The following is a 23746-nucleotide window of genomic DNA, read 5'->3' on the forward strand; positions in this document are numbered from 1 at the left end:
TCACGCACCAACCCATCATTTCAGACTGTGTTTGGGGACCATCTGTTTCACATGTATATGGTGAGAAGTACTCTGGTGCACTCACTGGTACAACTGGCTGTTTTTATTGCATACTTGGGAAATTTGTATTTTGGATCAAAATATGAACGTGAAGCTAAAGTACAGAATGCTTTTTTCTGGGTAATGAGTTTCATACGACCATCTTCCCTTCCTTTCCCTTCCCTGTTCCATCTTCCCTTAACTGCATGCACATAGAGTGCTGCTTGAAAGTATGTGAACCCTATAGGGATTGTCATTATTCTTGTATAGAATACTGAAATGAAATTATAAAACCAAAGTCTTAAAGAGGCATGGGTGCGTACAACTAGTTGTAGCCATCAAAGTCTGCCTTTTTAATCTGGTTTTGAGCAAAAAGCTATAAACCAAGATGAACACTAGAGAACTGACTATGATGGAAAAGTAAGAAATTTTAAAGATGAAACCAAGGTGAAAAAATTTAAATCATTGAAGAGCAGTTGGGCAGTGCAAAGTCAACAGCAGAAAATGTGCTGAAGAAGAAAGAAACTAGTAGAGGGACTATGCAATTTGCCACAACCAGGTTGGCCAAAGAAGACCACAACATCCATCAGGAGAAAAATCACTAAAACACTGAAGGGAAATGTGAAAATAAAAGACAAAAAAATCACAGACAGTCTACAGAGTGCAGGAGTGGAAATATCATGATTCTCCTCTCACTGAGGACTTTAAGAAGAGAAATACAAACACTTCCCTGCATGATGCAAACCCCTCACCAGCATCAACAACAGAAAGATGGAATTTGCAAAGAAATACAAAGACCAGAGCCAGTAATGGGCAGATGAGGTGACGATAAACCCGAAAGTGATGTAGAGGGAAAGGTGTGAAGAAAGAAAGGGACTACATACAATCTTCAGCACAGGAGCTCATGTGCGAAACATGGTGGAGGTGGTGTCATGGCCTGGGGTGCACTGCTCCCTCTGGAACTGGCTCACTACTCTTTATTGATGGGGTACAGTGAGTGACGATGGCAACCGTAGAATAAATTATGAGGTGTAGGCTTACACAAACATCTTGTCTTCCCACATTCAAAAAATGTCTCCAAACACTGGGCAGAAGTTCATAGTGCGGTTACACAACAATCTAAAACATACTACAGACTTAACTAGGACAATTTAGACATAAATTCACCTGAAAAGCACGTCTGTGGGGAGAAACCCACATGAAAATGGAGGGAACATGGAAATTCTACACAGACTGAGTAGAACTGTAGAATTAAAGGCAACATTTCCAATGTATGATAACTTCAGTTTCATCATTTGCTGTTTCATACTATTATTGATATTTTTAACTGATGCTTTTCTCCAAAGCAACTTGCGGTATTGGGGTTGTATGAGTTCTAAGCTGCTCACAATTATTTACCCATTTGTAAAGCTGAGTAATTTTTACTGGAACTATTCAGGGTAAGTACTTTGCTCAACAGAACTGCAACGGGAGTGAACATCTGTGCTTCTACTGAGAGTCCTGGGCCAATTTGGTCCAAGAACCAAACCTTTTCAAACCCAAAATCTGAACCCTAATCGAAACCCTACTGTTAAATCCAGCATTACAAGCCAGTCTCTTTTCTCCCTTTTCTCTCAAAAACTCTTGAATGTGGAGCCTGCAAGTAATTATTGGTGTTCCTTCTCTAGAATGACTTCTAGTTTGGAGACAAAAGTCCAGGAATCCTACTTACAGTGAGTAGTAAACTGTGTAACTGTAACACATCACAAATGATCGGTAGGGAAATTATAGTTTAGACGGTTGGAAGCACACCCCTTCTGTTGTTGTTGATCTCTAAGTACTTGGGCCAAATCTCAATTTTTGTCATCAAGGCGGGATACGTTTCAGACATTCCACAGCTCTTGCCCTGTAAGATATTGCATTGTGTTCCAACTTCCTGTTCGCAACCATTTCCTTTGTTGTCTTTGCGGCTTTTTGTTTTCGCCACAGCTTTTTAATTTCTTTCTGCCCAAACTGAAACTGTCAGATCTTTAGGTAACAATGAGCAAAGCCTCATCAAGTTGATTCTTTCTGTTCTCAGCTTCCCTCCCTATCTGGTGGGGGTTGTTGTGTTGGTTCATGGTTTTAGCCATGTTTTTCAGTTGGATCTTTTCCTAAGATCTTTTTTCCCTCAGATACCCAAATGGCTCCTCAGTGATCCTCTTTAGGCACCAACGAAAAACTCTTCATGCTACACCTCTAATCAGTTTTATGAATTTACATTTATTTAGCTTAGAGGTTCTTAATTTTCTCAAAACCATGGCTCCCTTTAAGAATCTGATTAAGGCTAAGAACCCCCTCCGACAAAAATACCCATAAATAAATTTCCATAATAAATAAAATATTGAGCTCAATATATGACATTGTAAACTGATTGCTTCCACATATTTATGTCATAAATAGTAAGAGTGCACTCATATTTGTATTTTTAACTTTAATTTAGTGTTGTGTTCAAAGTTAGCCTACATTTCATGGATCCCTGGAAGTCCATCCAAGGATACACAAGGGGTCCATGAACCACAGGTTAAAAACCCCTGATATGTAATGTTTCTTCCCCAAAATACACAGTGTTAAGCTACAAATTCAATATTTAAAAAGCTGGGAATTTTTTTTAGAGTTGAAGCTGAAAAAGAGTGCTACCTGGATTCAAATCAGTGTCCTTCAAACATGAGGCAATGGCTGTAACCCCTGGTACTGGTTGTACTGGAAAGATTTTTGTTTTTCTTAGTTATTCATTAGTTGATTTAACACTTTTTGACACCGAAAGACAGCAGAAAGGTTGAAAAGGGCAACTGCTTAAATCCGAAAGTTCTTGACAGTTTTGTACATCATGCTGGAGTGATTCAGATAGTGGTACCGCAGTGGGGTTTCTAGCGGAAGCTGAAGAAGCCACCGTAACATTTCCAAATTTGTGATCTCAGCTACTACAATAACCACTTTATGATGTCACTTGAAATTCTTCTTAAACTTCCCACATAATCTGTCATCTTTGTGTCAAGAACTATCAGCCATTGACGTATGTTGTTTGCAACAAGGCGTTTAATAGAATTTTTGATAAGATCAGTATCCAGATGTTCAGAACATAACCATGTCTCTGGTCATGCTTTTGACCAGCAGAAATCTCCCCAGGCAACATGCATTTAAATGATAGTCATCTTCTTCAGAAAAAGCTCAATGAGGAACTCCAAGTCTCGATGATCCCAAAAACAAATCCGTCCTTATTGTTTTAAAATTTACTTTTTTTTGGGGTGTGTTGCATCTACCCTTACTTTATTTTGTTCCTTTCCAAACTGTTCTACCATGGTCACTAATTACGAAGCACCTTGTTTAAGCCTAAAATAGCTTCTTCTTCTTCACGATCCTTCAGTGTTGTACTTCCTGCAGTACAGTTTGCCTCACAGTACCTGGGAAGGCCTCATACTACAGTATGGTTTCATTCGACACTATTTGGGCCCAGAGGTCACAGAGTGCCTGGTTTACACTGCCATACAGGTATCTCAGAAAGGTGGGGAGGTGTGGCTTTCGCTGGAGATGGGAGGGGTCAAAGAACTTGCAAGACAATGAAATAAAGTGAGACACGGAAAGACTGTTGAGAGGTTTTGGCCAGGAGAAGGGATGTAGGTGGGGCTATCACTGTAGCTCACCTGGCCACATGTTTATACATTATCCAGCCCACATGTGTATCTCTGTCTCGCTGAAGAGCACAGCAGAGGAAACGTTCAACACTGCATCACCAAGCAAAAGGGATGAACTTATACAGGAATTTTGGGACCCTTCTTGAGACTTGGTTGACAGACACTATTTCCGAAGATAACTCTACGGAAGAGCCCCCTCAGGCACCTGAAACCCTTACTCCCAGTAAGAGTGCCATGGGGACAGACTCCCAAAGGACTGGTATGCTGCTGAAGTCTGAATCGGAGGACTCCGGCTTGGAGGAAGCACCAATCAGTCCTCAGGGCTCAGAGCAGAGCTTCTCGTTGGCCAGAGACAGTGACCTGGTGGACAGTGAAGGCCCACTATCCCGAGCTGCCCCTTTACCCTCATCCCAAGTTTCCTGTAACCAGTCACAGAACATAGTGGAGCGGGCATTGCAGAGGACCAGGCAGACCAGCATCGGCAGCAGGAGGAAAGCCTTTTCCCTGTCTTTCACAAACTCTTGGACCTTGTCATTCAACTTCAATGAGAGATCAGGAGAGCAGGAACTACCTGCTGTTCTAACCCCTCAACCGCTGAAAAATCAGCATTGCCAACAGGAACCTAAACCCAACAACGAGAGGTCTGAGGTGAGACTCTAAATTTTATTCCTCTGAAGTGTCTCAGTCAAACCCAGGGATGTAGACTGACACATGGATGCCAGCAGAGGTAAAGCCACCCCTTTTTAAAAGGTAGAATTTTTATTTGAATAATACACGTTGACCTAGTCATTCCTCATTATAATTTCAGAAGTGAGTAGTTGGGCCACTTCAAATCTCATGGTGGGCACTGGTGGCATTGACTTTCATTCTTTAAAATGAAGGTTCTTGAGGGAGTTTAACCTATTATTTGAAGCATTAAAAGTCAGTCTTTCAGAATCGGATTTGTGTTACTCAGCTGAGGAATGCTGAGGTCTTTCATTCATACCATTTTTATCCTTCACCACAAGTTTTATAGCCCTTTCACAAATAGTTTGGTGATGTGGAAGGAAACATGAGCTAACAGTAAAAAACACCGTTGCAACTGTGAAAGAAATTGTTTTCCCCTGATTCAGCTGTGTGCCACCTGTACTGTCATTCTGATGTTATCTTTGAGGGCATATTTTTCATTTGTAAGATGTTTTTTGTGTAGAACCAGTTTGCTGAGGTCTAGATAAGCAGGAATGAATGGAATTGAAAGATGGGGTGGGGCATTTGCAAAGGGTATTACATACAGCCCCTCTCAGCCTATCAAATTACAGGCAGTCCTCGGGTTACGAACGTCTGACTTACGTACAACCTGTAGTTACGAACTGCACCGGGAAACCTATTATATTAAAAATTCGAGTTACCTACAGTGGTTTGTAATAACAAACGGGCGCTACTTTACGACTCACATCAAAACATTGCACGTCTACAGCTGTTCGTTGACCCGAAATACGACAAAGACTTGGTTCTTTTCAGTCGGGCCATGTTGTTGTTAACAGTGTCTCGTGTGTTACTGTATTTGGCTTTAATTTTTTTTGTTTTTACCCTCGTAACCATGGCAGCAAAATGTACATGTGATGCACCAGAGAAAAGGGAAACAATCACAATTGAAACTAAAGTGGAAAAATAAAGCGATCGGAAAAAGGTGAAACGCCAGCGAACACTGGAAAAACTTTAAGCTACAGTCGTTCAACGATCGGGACAATTGTAAAGGACAAAGTGAAAATAATGGAGCACGTAAAAGACTCCGTCCTCATGAAATCTACAAATGTCTGATTTACGTACAAATTCGACTTAAAGACAGGCTTAGGAACGGAACTCGTTCGTAATCCGCGGACTGCTTGTATTTTATCCTTGCTAACGGATGTGTGAATGTCAGCAGGGGCACGGACATCCTCCCTCAGAGAAAAGAATTCTGTGATTTAGGCAGAGATAAACATCAAACCAAGTGGCTGTTTTTTTCTTTTTTTTGCGCTGAGATTTTAGATTATGAGACTCCAAATGGTGTAATCATTCAGGAAGGTACTAAATAGACTGTTCTTGAATGACAGGAAGGGAGCAGTTTGGCAGCTGATGATGTCACACCACACATACCGTAGGCAGAGGCGAATGGAACACAGAAGAGCTGAAAGCGACTGCTGTCTTCAGTTTTTTCTGAATTAGTAATTGGATCTGAGGTCATTTCATACCAGTTTAAACCTCCAACTAACAGCATGGTTGTGTCTGTTTTATCTGTAGACTGGGTGGAGTTATGCTACCCAAACCATGTGCCAAAAACAACATTTTGACAGGGGAGGTACTTTTTCATAACCACAAATGACTTTATATGGCATGCTGACTTTCTTCTTTGAAGTTATAATAATTTTGCTAAATACAGTTTTCTCTCAGACAGCGAGCACTTATTAGAACTCGGACTTCATACAAGGGGCTATCAAGTCACACTCGTGAGAAACATGCGAGACCAGAAAATTGAGCTCAGAATTCGAACCCTGCTCATGCCCAGCAGCACACGGCACACGCTGCTTCCCTTCATATCGCTTGTCTTGTAGCCATGTGTCCCCCTGCGAACATTTCGCAGCAATCCTGTACTATCATCATCCATCATAAAAATGAGCCATAAAGGAAAAGAAGCTGAAAGAAGCAAAAAAGGCAAAAAATTTAAACTTGAAGTGAACAAACAGTGAATAAATTTTCTTTAAAGGCAATATTTTTACAAATAACTTTGATCTCATTTACTATTTTCACCAAATATTACTTAATGTTATGAATAACTCAACAGCTCATGTCACTGAGGAATTCATAACCTTCTCATTTAAATTAATAACTAACAATTTGTTTTATTTGACTTCATTTTGCAAGCGGATTTCTGGAAAGGAATTATGCCCATTATGCAACTGACGAAAAAATAAATTTTCTTCAGCATCTCACTTCATCATCACATCTTCTCAGTCGCTGGTACTTTGAGAGCTGCGGCCTTTATATTCTTTTTACTTTGACGTGTCAAGTGTAAAAACCACATTTTTGTGTTTTCCCATACATTTTTTTCTATTTCTTTTCGCCCGTTCAAAAGGAAATTGTTTACCCCGATTGTGTTCACCGTCACGGGCTCCACCAACAGGGCGCTTGAACGCTCAACGTTGTTCAGTTGGCCTCCAGTGTCACCGAGAATTGCACTGACGTCATTTGCTGTATTTTTAAAAACACACACTGCCTGCAGTATGTCAGCCATCTGGGCACTTGGGGACGTCATTATGAGCCCGTGTGCCTTAGAGCCGCCCGTGTTGGCTGGTTCTCCACAAACCGAGGTCGTGCGTCGGAATCCCGCGAAGCACAAGCGCTGTACTGTGCGGAGGACTGCGCGGCCGTGCGGCCCGAACCGCGTCCGTACCCGTTCGAACACCCAAAAGCTCACAGTGACTGAAAACACACCTTTCCGTACCTTGAAAAAAAACACTTGTGCATTTGCATGCTGGCCTGGGAAGAGTCTCCCGTTGAGGAATCCGAGTGCCTTGTAGTCCGTCTCTTCTGTCTGCTTTCCATTTATTTTCGCTGAACATAAATTAAATTAGTCATTACTTTAAAAACAACTGTGGATTGCTATAGTCATGTCCACCGTAGGCTGAAAATGTTGAATATGAGAAGGTTTTTCTTTTTAAATATCATTTTAAATAGATTTCAGTTAGGAAATTCACATGTATATTGAAATATACTGTTCCATAACAAATGAAACCCGTGTTTACATTAATTCACTTAGCTGACACTTTTCTCCAAAGCAACTTACATTGCTATTATTTAACTATTTATACAGCTGGGTAATTTTTAGGGTAAGTACCTTGCTCAGGGTTATTACAGCCATAGGTGGGGATCAAACATGTGAGCTTTGGGTCCAAAGGCAGCAGCTCTGACTCCTACACTACCTACTGTCCCAACAATATACATTTATTCACTTAGCTGACACTTTTGCAAAGCAACTCACACTGGTAAGGTTACAATTATTTACCCATTTATTCCCCTGGGTAACTTTACTGGAATAATTCAGAGTAAGTACCTTGCTCAAGGGTATCACAGCCAGAGGTGGGAATCAAACGGGTAACCTGTGGACCCAAAGGCGGTAGCTCCAACCACTACACTACGAGCTGTCTCCATATATGGTCTGTTTTTATGTCGCATTTTTCACGTTCAAGTTTCTCACAGATGGTGTCGGCTGAAAGTGACTAGAATGCCAACCCCAGCTGAAAGCAGTTTTTTTAAACAATATTTCAACACTTAAAGGCAAAACTTCTTATGATACGAATTTCTATAGTATGGCTTCTTTACAATAATAGAAAAGGCGCGTCTGGTGCAGTTTGCTGCAAGTGTTGTGAGTCTCAGAAAGTTCATACCGAAATGCGAACGAGCCCGAAAAACCATTAATCACACAGAACTCCACTGGTACAAGAAAGTTTTTTATTCACTCCTTTCTTGCCAGAACAACAGTACTCGGGTGGGTTGCATTTCCCTCTTTTTAACACATTGTTTAAAACAGATATTATGAACAAATGTGTGTTTGTATGCATCAAATATCCATATGCAATGAAAGGTTTTTCTTTACTTTGTTCTGATTTCAGGAAAGCAATAAGAAATAGCTTTTTATTTATATCACCTTAGGAGTTTGGACATCCGGGAGGAACTCAGAGTAAAGCCCCTACTCCTCCACATTGAGAGGAGCCAGTTGAGGTGGTTCGGCCATCTGATAAGGATGCCCCCTGGGCCCCCTGGGCGCCTCCCTTTGGAGGTATACCAGGCACGCCCAACTGGGACGAGGTCCCGAGGTTGGCCCAGGACTCGCTGGAGGGATTATATCTCACAGTTGGCCTGGGAATGGCTGGGGATCCCTGGGCTGAGCTGGAGGAAGTTGTGGGAGACAGGGGTGGCTGGGCTGCTCTCCCTGTTGCTACCGCGACCCTACTAGGACAAGCGGGAAAGAAAATGGATGGATGGATTTTATTTATATTATTGTTATTATTAAGCATAATAATTGTGGCAAGGGTGGGAGAGCTGTGACTCTCCCACGATGCACCGTCAGTTAAATTTTATGGTGTTGGTGGCTATTAATCATAAAAGTGAATATATTTATTTATTCCGTAGTTATGTTATGTCTTGAGGTTCATATTTCTGTTTTTGTTGGTATGTTTTAAAACCACAGTGTTGCTATTGACCCCACGTTGTTCTGTTGATCAAGAGTTTTAGCATATCCCCCTCCTGGGGAGTGATGCTGCTGAGATTTACCGAGATAAACCCTCATTTTCTTACTCTGCCAACAGCATAGCTAAGGCAGGATGTTACATATTGGTATATACAGTATATTATTATAAATTATTATATAATAGATTAATATATTATTATAAATAAATATCTAAATATTTATTTTTACAATCATTAATTACATATAATTTTTAAAGACTGCGTAGTTGTTCATCCTTCAGGAACTATAAGAATACAATAATACTTATTACAATACATATATAATAAATACAGTATGTGCTCTATAATACAATAATACTTACTATAATAAACTCTCCCATATGCGGCTTTAGAGAATAAGGTCGCTACTGTGAATCCCTAGAGAACTAAGACACGTTCCATAGAGTCCTTTAAGAGCTCTCTAGCTGTTTACTGGACGATAGTGTAAATCTGTTAGCATGTAAGTAACAGCAGGTAAAGGTGTCTCATACCTAAATGAGGGGTCTTATTAACAGGATCAGACCCAGAGACAAGCGTGGCAGTTGCAGCTTGAAGCAGCAACGATCTCCATCCCCCAGGATGAGGTGAAACTCTCGGCTTCCCCGTCCCATGGATGGCCCTCCTTTGGGCCGACGTACCTGGAGCAGGTCTGTAGGCTCCTGGAGGAGATCGCAAGGCTGCGGGCCAGGAACCAAGAACTGGAGAGAGAGAAAGAGAGGTTGCAAGAGCAACAGAGGAGCAAGGTGAGGCTGATGGGGGTGGAGGGGTGGCACTGCTAATGTCAGCGCAATGTTAAAAAATTCTGTTTGGCAGGATGTGACGTCCAGCCAGTATCTCCATAGTGGCAGCAAAACCGGCGGTCAAGAGCCAGCACTGAAGAGTCGTGGGTATGAGTTCAAGCACTTTTCATTGAAGAGCAAACCATCCTCTGATAAAGTCCTGCGACGCTCCATCTCCGACTCAAATCTCAGCGATTGCGGCATTGGTAAGTGGTCAACAGAGTTAACCTCGGAAGGGTTACTTACTTCTGCCTCTACTGCTATTAAATGAAAGACAGCAGCAGATTGTGGCATGAGCTCTTTTGGCTTTTAATGTAAATTCTGTCTCCTGCACAGGACAAAGAGTTACATTTACAGTTATTCATTTAGCTGATGCTTTTCTCCACAGTGACTTACAATGTTAAGTTACTAACAGTGATTTACCCTTTTATACAGCTGGGTAATTTTACCAGAGCATTTTAGGGTAAATGTCTTGCTCAAAGGAACCACAGCAGGAGGTGGGATTGGAAATTGCTACATTCATCTCCAAAGGTGGAAGCACTTATCAATAGTGAGTGAGTGAACAAAGGTGATTTAAGAAAAATTGTGTTAATCTGAACATATTAGTTTAGTTTTGGATTTTAAAAAAAATCTGCGTAAACTGAACAGCACAGACAAACAGCAACATGTCATCATGAAAAAAATCTGGAAAAATTCTTTCACTGGAAATAGACGGTTCCTTGTACGTGCAGCTCTTTCCTTCAACGGTCCAAACAGCAGACACAACAGTGCCGAACGTTCAGTTTTACTCCACGGCGGTGAACATCCGCTGTATCGGCTACTGGAGCCATTGCCACCAGCAACAAAGTGCGCTAGTCTGGGTCGAGACTAAACCAGTTCCTGCAAATCCACTTTGTTACCAGCGCTGGCATGTGCCCCTCGCCCCCCTCTCAGTGGCCCACTACAGCTGCCACCTCATAGTGACTGATACACTCGAAATTTGGGCTCCGTTCAGAAAACATTTCAGTTCCCAGTCATTTTCCACATATTGTCCCATTGCCATGAACCCCGCTTTTCCTCCTTCTCGCTTAGACTCTGCATTTTATATCTGGCTGGTCTGCGGTTTCTCAGCGATCTGTTTCTCAGCTCCTGTTTATGCTCTTAGGATCAGTTATTAGGTCATTTCAGTGGTCATCAGCTCTCAATACCGCCTCTGTTGGCGTGCGTCATAATTTGATCAGTTCATTTCCGTATGATCAAATCCAGATTGGCCAGGATTTACCCTGATGCTGATCCCTCATATTATATATGCAAACAAACTGCTTCCCCTCTGGGGTGTAGTCTGTGGACCTGCTCTAAATGAACCTCTTCCTAGACGTCAGCAGTTGACACTCTGTCCGCTATTGTCAGTTTCACTCTCCAGCCTCACCATTAATGGCGCTTTTTGGCATTCTGATAATGAGTTTGACCAACGACCACCGTGACCTAATCGCCTTTGCGTCTCTGCTGGGATGCTGTCTTATTGTAAAATGCTGGAGAAATAGCGGACCCCCCTCCCACCCCTCTTGCTTGTGTGCATGGCGTCAGAGGTTTGGTGCATTTTTTATTAACTCGAAGAGATTAGACACACATTGCAAGGCTCCTCTGCAGAATTTACTTGCCGTCGGGCAACGTCTGTCCTCATACATTGAAAGACATCTTTGCCAGACCCTGGAGACACATAGATGTGCTTTTCTACTGCAACCTGGAATTCGCTTTTCTCTCTGAAAGTTTTTACTTATATTCTTGTGTCTCTGTTAGTTTAGACATTTATTTATTTTTTTTATACTTTTTCCAGCTGTCAATTGTTGGTTTATTTAGGCTTACGGTGGTTGGGAGGGTTGGGGAATGTTTCGTGGGGGCTGTTTCAGGGGGACTGTTTTTGGGGACTGTTTGCGCACTTACTGCAACCTCCTACTACATGGATAACAGCACAACGCCTTTTCGTATCATTTTCAATAAGGTTGGAGAACATACTGGCTGGAGTCCTGGGACATTATTCCATGTGGGACTTTTCCAGGTCCTTTATGTCCTTGGGTCTACACCTCTGTGGGCTTCAAGTCATGTTACCACGATTGAGACTGTAAAAACTTTCACTTTGATTGGAGGGGCTACTCTACATGGATTTTAGCGATGACATGCGGTCGTGAGTTTACAAAAGACACAATTTGCTCTGTTGGGCTGTGTGTGATGTGGGAGGAGTAGGATGTTCAGGGAGTTGATGAGTTGCTGAGGCTGATGGACCCCCTCACCATGATTCCACAGGGAACCTGATGAAGCAGCAGCAGTCTGAGAGCGTTGGGAACCTGAGCATGTTTTCAGAGGTGGACAAGATGAGCCAGACCACAGCCCAGAAGGTATGAACAGGCCTGTCTGGAGAGGGAACGCAGTGTGGCGTCTCCGGAGGACACCAATCACAGTGACCTCATAGGCACAGAGACCTCTCTGGGGTCTCAATCAGACATTCAGTCTCAGTGACTTGTATATCATACGGCACATTTTTACAAGCAAGTCACAAATGCTGTACGTTGATGTGTTTGCGGGAATACGTTGTGTGCTTTTGCAGCTCTTTGCTGTTGCATAACTGCGCAACTGTGCACCCTAGGCGTATCTAGGTGTACGTAGTGCGTCACTGTGTGTGGGTGTGTTTACCACCAGAAAGCATGTGCAGTTGTGTCTACTGTTGTGTGGCTGTATGTAATTATCGGCTACATGTGATTGTGGGCTTGGCAGGAGAAGGAAACTCACAAGACCAGCAGCCTAAAGAGGACTATATGGAAAAAAAAGGACAAGCAAAACAAGGAGTTGGACAGGTAGGGGGGTGGGGGAAGCTGGAGATGCTCTAGTAGACAGGCCCGTACCCTTCCTCTAGGTTAACATCATGAATGGGCAACGTAACTGTACACTTGGTCCTCAACACCCATGTGTGTTTCCTTTCACTCACAGTCAACAAACATCACCTTGCGAAGAACAAAAATCCAGCCAACATCTTGGACTGCTGTTCAAGAAGATGTCCTTGAAAAAGCCCTAAAGGCTGTGGTGGAACCATTCCATTATGGCTCTAGAGAGGAGGTGTTGAGGACATCCCTGTCACCATGCTATAGCCTTTACTCATTTGGCTAAGGCTTTTCTCCACAGTGACTTACAGCGTTAAACTTCTGAAAATTGTTCTCCCATTTACACAGCTGGGTAATTTTACTGGATTAAGTCAGGGTAAGTACTTTTCTCAAGGGCGCTTCAGAAAGAGGTGCGATTCAGACCTGGGTCCTTTGAGTTGATGGACAACAGCTCTATCCACGACTCTACCTCCTACCACACTCTACTACAGGAGGTCCCTTTGGCTCTAAAGATCCTTCTCATGAGCCATTACTCATGAGCTGCAGACTGGACGGAGCAGGGAGGTCCACATAGCTACACGCCTGTGTCCAGCTCCCAGCTGAGACCAGAACCATCTTACCAGTTTGAGGAGGACCTGGTATCACTCTGAGTAAAGTGACTGAAACAAGAACGGTTGGTTACCCACACAGGTGCACCTTCTCAATTTTTACAGATTAACAACTTTTTCGTTAACTACACCCAGGTATTATGTATAAAAGCTGCTCGGAGAGCCATGTATTATTTTTCCTCAGTATGAGCAGGAAGTTGAGGTGGATTTGGAACTTCCAACTGATGACTGAATTAATCTGTATTTATTCACTTAGCCAACACTTTTCTCCAAAGGAAATAAATGCCTATATATTTACACAGCTAGGCAGTTTAGGATAAGTACCTTGTTCCAGGACATTACAAGTGGTGGTGGGATTTGAACCTGTAACTTCTGAGCCCAAGTACAGCAGCTCTAACCACTAGACTACCTGCTGCTGTTGGCAATAGTGAAGCCATAACTCATGTTACTCGCGTCTTCATTGTACTTGTTATCCAAAAAACACAGATGGCTCCTCTGTGAATCTTCACACAGCCAGCTGCTTTACCAATATCTGCCTGTTAATTTGACCCTTTTGAGCGAATTAATTATTAACGAAGCACTTATATGAAATATTCAACTAAGTGAAGGCTGTATTATGTACAAAAGCTGAATTATACATATGGATAAATAAATAATTTCAATTTCCTCTTTTGTTCTTTCTGTAAGCTTTTCAGCAGTTTTATACATTTTTTAATTCCTTTAACACGATACGTTTGTTGTTTTTTTTGCACGCTGCGCTACGTACTTTCGACTGCGCGTCGATGTGGAGCTACGTTCGGCCCGTATGTCTTTCTCTCCGCCGGATTCTTTGTACGACAGACAATGCATTTTTACTTTCTCCTATTCAGCTGCCCGCTCATCCAGCTCGTTTTCTTTTGTGTTTCCGAGGAAATGATGATTAATAATGCAGCCTTAGCTAACAGCGCCCACCGTGTCTCCTGCATTGTGAACTCCCACTCACAGCACGTCACCATGTCCTTTGACAAACATTTCCGCCTTTGGTACCATTAGGGTTGGCGGGGGGGGCGGTGTTTGCACAGTGCACCACACAGTTTCCTCACGTTCGCACTCAGTCAAAAAATGTTTTTTCATCCTCGATCTTAAATAACCCGTCTAGAAAATTCTCCTGTCGCTGAATGAGTTGGAGGTGCGCTTGTTGCTATCCCAGCATCCCTTCTTCTTTTTTTAGCTTTCGGTTGTAGCAGCTCGCCGAACTGTGCTAGCAGCGGCTATATTTAAGAATGAGCAAGGCCACTGATGCCGTCAATGTGCCCCCGGAGCTGATCACGGTCGCGTCAACAAGCGCCCACATCCCCCTCGCTGGGGATTAGTCAGAAAAATGCTGGGCTGTCACACCAACCCCCCGCCCCCCTGTATGTTAGCTGACTCCTAACAGCCTTGTCCCATGACCCACCTTGCCTCCCGCTACGGTCAACACCTCCGCTTCCATCCACCACCTCCTGGGAGCCCAGAAGGAGGGTCTGCGCATGTGACCACAACATGAATCCAAGGAAGCCGGGGTTGTGACGATGGTGAAACGAACATTGAGGGAACTTTGGGAGCTTGCGAATTGCACGATGTGCCCAAGATCATTACCGCACCACAGGTTATAATAACATCTGGTTGCCTCTGGTGGTGAACGACTATTGTGTTCATGGAAGAAGGAATTACCCTGATGCCAGCGGGGGAAACAGTGTGGCAAACACATGACAAGAGGGAACATGACTGTGAGTAAACAGTACAGTCACTCTGACTCTAAAGAGGTACAACATGCTCAGAGGCCCACGTTAAATACCTCTGAGTGGTTGAACTCAACAGTGGTGAAGGTGGAGAAGGAAATGGGACTCAAGGCAAGTAGTCACACAGCACTGCCCACTGGCCCACTGAGACCACCTCGAATCCCAGCTCAAGGATGATGGGTAATGGTTCCTTTACAAGGCTCTAGGGTCGACTTGAGGAGGTGGGTGGAGAGGTGCACGGCTCACCGCTGCCATGGGATCCAGCACCGTGCTGAGCTTTTGGCACAAGGTGACCTTGCACTATGTCATAGTTCAGGAAATTGTACAGGCATTTCTAAATGAAAAGAGGCAGGAATATGAATAAACAGCAAGTGCAAAGACTTTGTACCATTTATCTCTTGAATTCTCATTTACTTTGACCGCCTTTTATGAAGATCTGGACGAAGAGGTAGTGACTTTAATGAGACACAATCACAGATCGATACATATATCAGATGAACATTACAAAATTGTCTCGAGCTGTTGTTACTTTTCGTAAAATGATATGAAAGCAAAAGAAGAATAATAATAACTCAGAAGGGAATTTAATTTTCGACAAACGTGAGCCCAGGTTTAAGGGATAAAACCATCATAATGCGGCTTCGTGCTCTGATTTCGATCGGTGCTCAGATGAATGAATTCCGCTCTCGGAGCGAAGAGGATATTACAGTCGGTGTGTCACCTGTCCACCTCTCTAACCTCTACGGCACTGACACTGTGTTTTTGAAGCGACCAATCAGCGAAGCGATGCATACATCAGTATGACGTGGCACGGATGAGAACTGCAGGGTGGGGGGCACTTGCAGCGATGTGCTGCTTCTGGGGAGGGGGTGGGGACGATTGTGTAAGAGGGGAACGTGCGGTGTCCTCTGGCACCGCTGGGTGCCCCGGCCTGTCTACCTACTGTTGTGCCCAGGGAAGCGGGACCCCCACGCTGTTCCACTGGGCTCCTGCCGGATGGTACCGGACCCTATTTATAGGACAAAATGCGTGTCACCCCACTGCACAGGAGTGATTAAAACCCTGCGGTTATGCAATGGCGAGAGTGCGTGGTTGGGACAATGGTGGGCTGTGCAGATCTGGGCTTGTTTATGTGCCTGGCATCCTGTGGGCAGGCGGCTCTATTGTCTGAAGAGGGTCCAGCCCGGTCCTCAGGCCCAGCTGGGCTATTTCCCATCGTGTCAGTTTATTTCTCGCTTCTGTTATTGCCATGTCGTGCTGTTCAACCCCCTGGTACAAATATGCACTCTGTCTGTGTGTGTGTGTGAGAGAGAGGGAAAGAGCGCGTGTGCACGTGCAGTGTTTTTGCATGCACTTGCATTTGTAAGTTGTATGTTCTTCCGCTCATCCGCAAGGAGGCATGTGCATGCACGGGCAAGAATTTGCGTGTTTAATTATTAGGTGCGCGCCGAAATGCATGCGGACTCTGCGTATGCGCGTTTGTGTGCGCATGTCCATATTCATGCTGTGCGGGGGAGCGTGCGCGTGCATTGTTCACCATCCTTGTGCGCGTTCACGTGCCCATGTGTGCTTTCGGAGCGCAGGGGCTTCCATCAGTGTGCTCCTGGTGCCATGTGGTGAGCAGAGGGTTAAGGAGCGCTCGCAACACGATTGGATGGCGGCTGCTTTCACTGGGAAGAGACAGGCACCGGTCTGCAGCAGCACTGCAGCGCACATTGCGGAGAGAGAGAGGGGGCGGGGGGGCGGTGGGAGACAGAGAGAGGGAGGGAGAGAGAGAGAGAGAGAGAGACAGAGAGGGGGGCACGGACGCGCGCGCGCGCACACGCACACAGCAGAAGAAAGCAGCAGCGGGCAGCGGCACGTCACGCAACGGAAAGAGAGCAAAGGAGGGCTGCGCGGGGGGCGATCGGCGCGCGTGGAGTGACAGCACCCGCGGAAGAGGAGGAGAGGGGCGCGGGAGCCACTGCATCATCACGCGCCCGCATAAGCAGGGATCGCACAGAGGCGCACCGACAGTCGCGGCAGCCCGGACTCGGAGTCGGTGACAGGCGGAAGGAGCGGCCGCAGGTGGGGGGGGGACGACGACGCGCACCGACACAGCAGCCCGCGCGCGCTACTCTTGCGCCTCTCTCATCTCGGTCCGCGCGCGGACCCGCGCCGACACCTCGCGCCTGCGTCTCAGCCCCACCCCCTCCTGCACCCACCGCCAGCGCACGTTCTGTCCCGTCCCGCCCCCGACTGACTCCTCATCCTCCAGCTCATCTTCCAGCTCATCCTTCAGCTCATCCTCCGCTCCGCTCCCACTGACTGACATGCCGGAGATCCGAATCCAGCAGCCGCCCAGAAAGCCGGAGAACGTTACGTAAGAGTGGGGCACGTAATCCGGTCCGAAGAGCCGCGAGGCGACCGCATCGACACCCCCCCCCAACCCCCACCCTCACCGCCGCAGCCAGAGCGGAGCGCGACGTGCCACTGCCTTTCCCGCAACCAGCGGGATCCGTAACTGCAGGTTAGACCCACGCCACGGACGTCGCGCGCGCGCGCGCGCGCACACACACACACACACACACACACACACACACACACACACACACACACACACACACACACACACACACACACACACACACGCGACATGTCATGTGTTGGCTGCGGGGATATTTGCCGTGCCTGCGCGTGCTCGTCTCTGTGCGTCACGGTCTCTGTGCGCGTTCAAGGACGCGTGTTCGCGTGTGCTTGTGTGTGTGTTCGCCGACGCGTCCGACGGTGCGTGTGTTCTCGTGCGTATTTTCGCCGCGCGCGCCCGTGTGTACGTGTGCCGTGCTGTGTTGCGGTATGCGCCTGTGTGTCCGGAGGTGCGCGCGTCGGCGCGCGCGCTCGTGTGTGTGTGTGTGTGTGTGTGTCCGCGTGCCGATCTGCGCGTTTTCTGTCGATTCGTGTGGCGCGCCCTGTGTGTGTGTGTTTTGTTGCCCCTGTCACCTGTGAATTTGTATGTACGTACTACGTGTGTGTGTGTGTTTGCACGAGAGGACAAAGAACAGGAGACACCGACTGCCTGCTCGTGACGGGGAAGGGTAAATATGTAACAGCGGGCGGAGGGATTGGATTGGATTGGGGTGGGGGGGGGGGGGGGGGTGGTTACCACATTTATAGCCGACTTAGGTACAGAAATCCAGAGGAGAGCAAACCCAGGTTCGTCCATCCTGACCTCAACCTGAACCTTACGGCACCACCACGGTCAGCACCGAATGTGCCTTCAGCACCAGCACCTGTCAGCATCCCTCACGGTCCACATGCCTCTTCCGGCTGGACGGATGCGGCGACGCCGCTGCTGCTGCTGCTCCTGCTGGGGGGCGTCAAGTGTCCAACGCTGCCAGGTCCTCCGTGGTAACAGGTGACCTTCGTGGATCTTCACATCATTTCTCCCGCTGATCGCCGGATCATCGAAGTCGCTCATCGATGGTTTATCAAATACCGTTCCATCTGCTCCCCCCCAAAGACATTGAGAGCAGGGGAAGGGGAGTGACATGCTGCCACCTTCCCTGGGTACATCCTGTGCCGTTGCCGTGCTGATGCTCGGGGACGGGAGCTTGTGTCACGTCCGTATCTCCGGCGCCGTAACAAAGGATGCTTGCGTTCATCTTGGGCAAGATGGCCGGCGACTTGTCGGAAGACGAGGTGTTAAATCAAAGTAAACACCCTGTTCCCCGTGCGCAGGCAGAGCGGTGAACGCACACACGCACACAGACACGCACACACATTCCCGTGAGTGTTTTCCATCAAGCCAAAAGCATGTGATGGTGTTTTTCCAGCTCAGAGAGGGAGATGAGATGAGTTGAGATGAAGTGAGATGAGATGAGAGGAGATGAGAGCGGCTGGGGGAGGGGAGAGCTATGTTCTGTGTGTGAGCGAACTGCGCACACGCACACACACACACACACCCCCGGTGCAGGTGTGCAACACACCCTGGGCAGCCTGTGATGGAATGTGCTGGAAAGACAGAAAGTGGAGGTTTGGGGTGGGTGGGTACGCGTGTGTGTCGGCGACTGGGGGTGTGTGTGTGTGTTTGTGAAGGCAGGGAGGATTGGTGCCATAGGTGTGGGGACTAGGTTAACTGACCGCTCCCATCCACACGTGTGTTTCTTTTTACAGTAGGGGGGTTTAATTTAATTGCTCTCCTAGAGGAGGAGTGTGTGCCGGTAATTATTCCGTTAACGTGACGCCTAAACCGCTTTTCCGCGCTCCACGGAGGCCTGTCACAAATCGTTCGACGTGTGCTGTTCATTCGTTAATTGTGCGCCAGCCAACATGGGACGGGTGTTACGCAGCGGCACAAAGTGTGCGGGATGCATGCGGGGGCAGGAATAATGAGCTCTTTTAGCCTCTGTGTGTGTCCATGAACAAGTGCACGTGTGTCCGTGTGTGTGTGCTCGCCTGTAAATGCACAGCTCTGTACTTGACAGCATGTGTGTGCGTGTGTGTGTGCGCGTGGGGGGGGCTAAGGAGACCCACCCTTAGATTCTGGAATGGTTCAGCCTCCGGCTTCCTCCTCCGGGATTTTGTAGACTGACCCACCCTCAGAGGTGGTGGGGACAGCGTGCCAGACTCCCACCCCCCCAGGCACAGCCACAGCACACCCAGCGGTGGGGGGGGGAGTGGATGCCTCCCTGAGCCCAGATCAGCGGCAGCGCACCGTCTCCAAACTGCTGGCGAAGAAAGACAGGGAAGGCGGTGCGGTGCATGTGATTGGATCGCAACCTTTTTTGGGTTGAAAATGTGCCCTCGCTGAAGCCGGGCTGGGGCAGTCGGGCACGGTTTGGAGACGGGGCGGGGTGGGGTGGGGCGGGTTCGGGGGGGATTGGATGGCCGCCTCTCGACCGGTTGGGGTTAGGGCGTCACCAACAGTTGGACAAAGCAGGAAACAAATGGCCGGACTTTGCCCTAGTTGTCCTGCTGACGGTTGGACATGGCGGAGCGAGGGACACGAGAACACGAAAGGCGGTTAACCCTTCCCGGATTCGGTGCGGCGGGGGTGGGGGGTCGCTCCGGGCGGAACAGATGAGCCCTATCTCCCTGAATTCATCAGGCTGCACAGGAAGTCTCAGCCCAGCAGAGGAGATGGTTGATAGCGGCTGCCAGCGTGAGGCGCCACTCGCCCCGGCGAACCAGGCAGTTGGTCTTGGTCTGGGTCTTCCGTCCTCCCAGCACACACACAGACGGGGTGTGTGTGTGTGTGTGTGTGTGTGTGTGTTTAATACACCGAGTGCTAGCTTCTGTGGTGACAGGCCGTTGGGGCGGGGGGGCTCTGCATGAATGAATGACTGGAATGTTTTGGCTCACAACAGCATATACATCAAGCTGAGCACCCTCCCTCCCCCCCCCATGTGCACCAGCCCCTTGCCCTGTCTGGCTGCTGCAGTCTGGACTGTGTTTGCTGAGAGCCAGCCTTGTCTCTTTGCCCCCCCGCCCCCCTTTCCTGGCATGTCGACGGAGTGGTACGGCTGGTTCTGGTGTCGCCGCTGCGGCCTCCGGCTGGGCCCGTGGGACAGACGTATCTTGGGAAAAGTGGGCGGGGCAGTCCCTCCTTTCGCTATCGTGCCGTTTGTATTTCTGACCGTTCCTCACACTGCAGCTACCCCTACATCCTTGCCGCCCCCACCTTCCACAAACTTATATACAGGCTGGGGTGCGATTTGGGGCCCTTGCTGCACATACCTGTAAGCGGGAGCCTCCGAGTCAGAGGCGGGAAGAAGGACTTTCATGCGGGGGGGCGGGATTGGGGCTAGAGCTGCTGTCTTCAGATCCAAAGATTGCAGGTTCAAGTCCCACCTCACATAACAGTGTGAGGTGGCTGGTGGTGGAGTCATTAGAGGTGCTTTGGATCCAAGGGTCGCAGGTTTGAATTCCACCTCCAGCTGTAGTACCCTTGAGCAAGGTACTTACCCCAAATTGCGCCGGTAAAGTTACCCAGTTGTATAAATGGGTAAATAATTGTTAGTATCTCACCATTGTGAGCTCCTTTGGAGAAAACTGTCAGACAAATTAATAAACGTGATGTGAATTTCAGTCTAGAGCTCATTGTACTTCATTTTGCACTCAAATTGTGTTCATCCTCCTCCAACAGCTGCACTAGATGAACTAGATCGGCTGAATCCCGAGGAATAAATAGCGCCAGATATCGCCCTCTCAAAGAGCGCGAATATTTTTAATATCGCCAGTCTTAAGTGTATGTGATATTACGAAGTGGAAAGGCGAGATGAAAAACCCGGAGATGCGAAAAGGCCTCGGCCTTCGGTGGCTCGCGGTCGAACGAAACGCTGGTAGAACCGCGGTTGTGTTTGCTGAACAAACCTGCCTTCCTTACTGCTTCCCCCGACAAGGAAATTGTATTACGCTGAACAAATCGTGTTTCTCTTCCCTCGTCTCCAGGCAGCCGAGCGCACCGTTTGGAGGAAGGCAAGAGACCTTCTCGAAGCGGAACGTGGCGAGAAGGGTTCCAGCTCCCGCCGGCCGGCGTCGAGAGCTGTCGGCAGAGGGACGTCGGCAGCCCCTTCCTCGAACCCCTGGGGATTTTTGGGGGCAGGGGCAGTTATCTGAGCAGCCAATTCAGCTGCGAGTGGCCCTTCTGTCCGTCGCGGCCGGACCTGAGCGCCGGTGATCTGGACATCGTCGTCTTCCCCGCGACGGCTGTTTGAAAACGGTGCCGGGAGTTGAAGACGGAGCATCTGCACCGTGAGCAAAAAGAGGAAGGACGTTTTCCGCTCGGACGCGCGTGGAGCAGCCCAAGTCGTCCGACACGTCGCTTCCTCTGCGCTAAAACGGGAAGCGGCGCGAGGCCAAGCCCGACGCCTCAGAGACTCCTGGCGAGGGCGCGGTCGACACCGGCTGAGGTCTGCGCCCGAAGCGCGTGTGTCGCGTGCGCGCGGTCGTCTCCTTACCGGCGTAAAAAGTGAGGGCGCTCTGTGGTGATGTGATGCCGTCGTACGGTTGCGCGGGAGCCAGCGACGTCCCGGGTTCCCTGCTCTTCCCGCACGTGTCCTCGGCAGCGGGCAGGCGGGTCATCGCTTGATCGCGGCGCAGGACAGCTCAGGGGTCCGGGTTTGTTCTCCTGGCCGCCTTCGATCCAGATTCTCCGCGAATCCGGTCCCTCTGTCCCTCCGTCGTGCTCCGCCGGGGTCAAGAGTACAGGGGCACAGTCTAAGGTGAGCATGGACAGAGCCCTCCGCCCACATGTCCTCTGCAAAGGCTGATGGCGCCACCGGCCATTGACCGTACCGGTGCCCCCCGCGCCCTGCCGTAGGCCCAGAGAGCACAAGCGAACCAGGCACTGACCCCCACCCCCTACTAGCGTCCCTCCTTACTCCTCGTCCTGCAAAACGGATGTCCTGCCTGAGGCGCCAGCCCATGGCCATCCCCATGGATACGGTCAAGATCATCCAGTCGGAGAAGTTTCCCCACGACTGCCCTGCCCCCGTCACGCAGCCCCGCTACGCCCCCCCGCCGCGGGTGGCCTGGGATGGGGGCGGTGAGGGGGAGGTTATTGTCAACCAGGCGTGCAGCGATCTCGCCCTGGACATACCCCCGCGGCCGCTGGTCTCCCCACCCCGCCCGCTCCCCCCGGCCCCCGCCCGCCGCGAGAGGGCCTACTTGGCCCAGCGCAAGACCAGCGCCGCCGAGCTCTGCTACCACAGCCAGTTCCACTACAAGATGGACGACGTCATCGTGAACCAGTACGTGCTGCGCTCCGCCGCTTCGTCCTCGGCGGGCGGCGGGGGCGGCGTCGTCGGCGGCCCGGTCACGCCCTGCGAGCCGCTGGACTGCCCCACCTGCGGTCACACCTACAACTTTGCGAACAAGCGGCCGCGCATCCTCTCCTGCCTGCACTCGGTGTGCGAGGAGTGTCTGCAGATCCTCTACGAGTCGTGTCCCAAGTACAAGTTCATCTCCTGCCCGACCTGCCGCCGCGAGACCGTGCTCTTCACCGACTACGGCCTGGCCGCGCTCGCCATCAACACCAGCATCCTGGGCCGCCTGCCCTCCGACCCCGGCGGCACGGTGCAGTGGGGCAGCGACGGCGACCGCAGCTGCTACCAGACGGTGCGCCAGTACTGCCAGTCGGCCTGCACCTGCCAGATCAGTAACCCCCTGTCGTCCTGCGGCATCATGTAGAGGTCCAATCCGCCACTCACCACTCACCCTGCTGCCGCGCCACCCGAACCCGACACCCCCTCCCCCCTCCCCCGCCGTCCCTGATGGAGCCCTTTACACACTGACATCTCTATATCTAATAGCGCTGGAGAAGACTAATGGACTGAGGGACTTAAAGGGAAAGACTCAGCTGATGGGAGGTAACTAATAAATGTATTTATGTACGGACTTTCATTTACTCCTGATGTGTTTGTCTAGAAGCAGCGGGAGGGGTTTGCGAGAAGGGGCACAACCTGCCGCCCTGGTTTGCTCGAGATCAAGAATAAAAAGCGACCAACTGCTCGATCCGACCTTGTGTCCATCGCGTGCTCTTGAGTTCGCCGCAAAGCCGCGCGTCCGAACCGTCCGAAACGTGGACGGGACAAATGGTCAATGCGGATGGAGGGAAGCTTCGGCTTCGTGTTCCTTTGAACAGAGTTGGGTTGTTCGTGCGCGCGTGCGTTTTTTTGGTGTTTTTTTTTTTTTTTTTTTGTAATCGGAGCCTGATAGCAAATGCAATCCAATAATTAGCTGTTAAACCGCTCCACTATAAACTATATCTGAAATTGTCTGAGTTGCGCCAAGGTCTCTGTCACCTGACGGTGTCCTCTGAACGTC

General features: G+C 48.7%; 2 protein-coding genes across 6 annotated transcripts; both read left to right on the forward strand.

The window, feature by feature from the left end:
- The first annotated feature begins 3664 nt into the window (after positions 1-3664).
- LOC108932862 (uncharacterized) lies at positions 3665-13483 on the forward strand. 2 transcript variants are annotated; one of them, XM_018749535.2, is made up of 6 exons: positions 3665-4340; positions 9455-9682; positions 9753-9924; positions 12002-12093; positions 12470-12549; positions 12683-13483. In XM_018749535.2, exons 1-6 carry the CDS (start codon positions 3804-3806, stop codon positions 12765-12767), a joined length of 1194 nt encoding a protein of 397 aa, XP_018605051.2. In that variant the 5' UTR covers positions 3665-3803; the 3' UTR covers positions 12768-13483. The 2 variants fall into 2 exon arrangements, with proteins under 2 accessions (XP_018605051.2, XP_018605060.2); XM_018749544.2 differs by having other exon boundaries at positions 9518-9682.
- Positions 13484-16729: 3246 nt separating this feature from the next.
- Positions 16730-23464, forward strand: rnf208 (ring finger protein 208). 4 transcript variants are annotated; one of them, XM_029253211.1, is made up of 2 exons: positions 16730-17450; positions 21371-23464. In XM_029253211.1, exon 2 carries the CDS (start codon positions 22322-22324, stop codon positions 23108-23110), a length of 789 nt encoding a protein of 262 aa, XP_029109044.1. In that variant the 5' UTR covers positions 16730-17450; positions 21371-22321; the 3' UTR covers positions 23111-23464. The 4 variants fall into 4 exon arrangements, with proteins under 4 accessions (XP_029109044.1, XP_029109045.1, XP_029109046.1 ...); XM_029253212.1 differs by having other exon boundaries at positions 16730-17008; XM_029253213.1 differs by lacking the exon at positions 16730-17450 and adding an exon at positions 17701-18015.
- Positions 23465-23746: the final 282 nt, after the last annotated feature.

This window comes from Scleropages formosus, chromosome 6 (genome assembly GCF_900964775.1).
Source record: "Scleropages formosus chromosome 6, fSclFor1.1, whole genome shotgun sequence".
In the NCBI taxonomy this organism is placed as follows: domain Eukaryota; kingdom Metazoa; phylum Chordata; class Actinopteri; order Osteoglossiformes; family Osteoglossidae; genus Scleropages; species Scleropages formosus.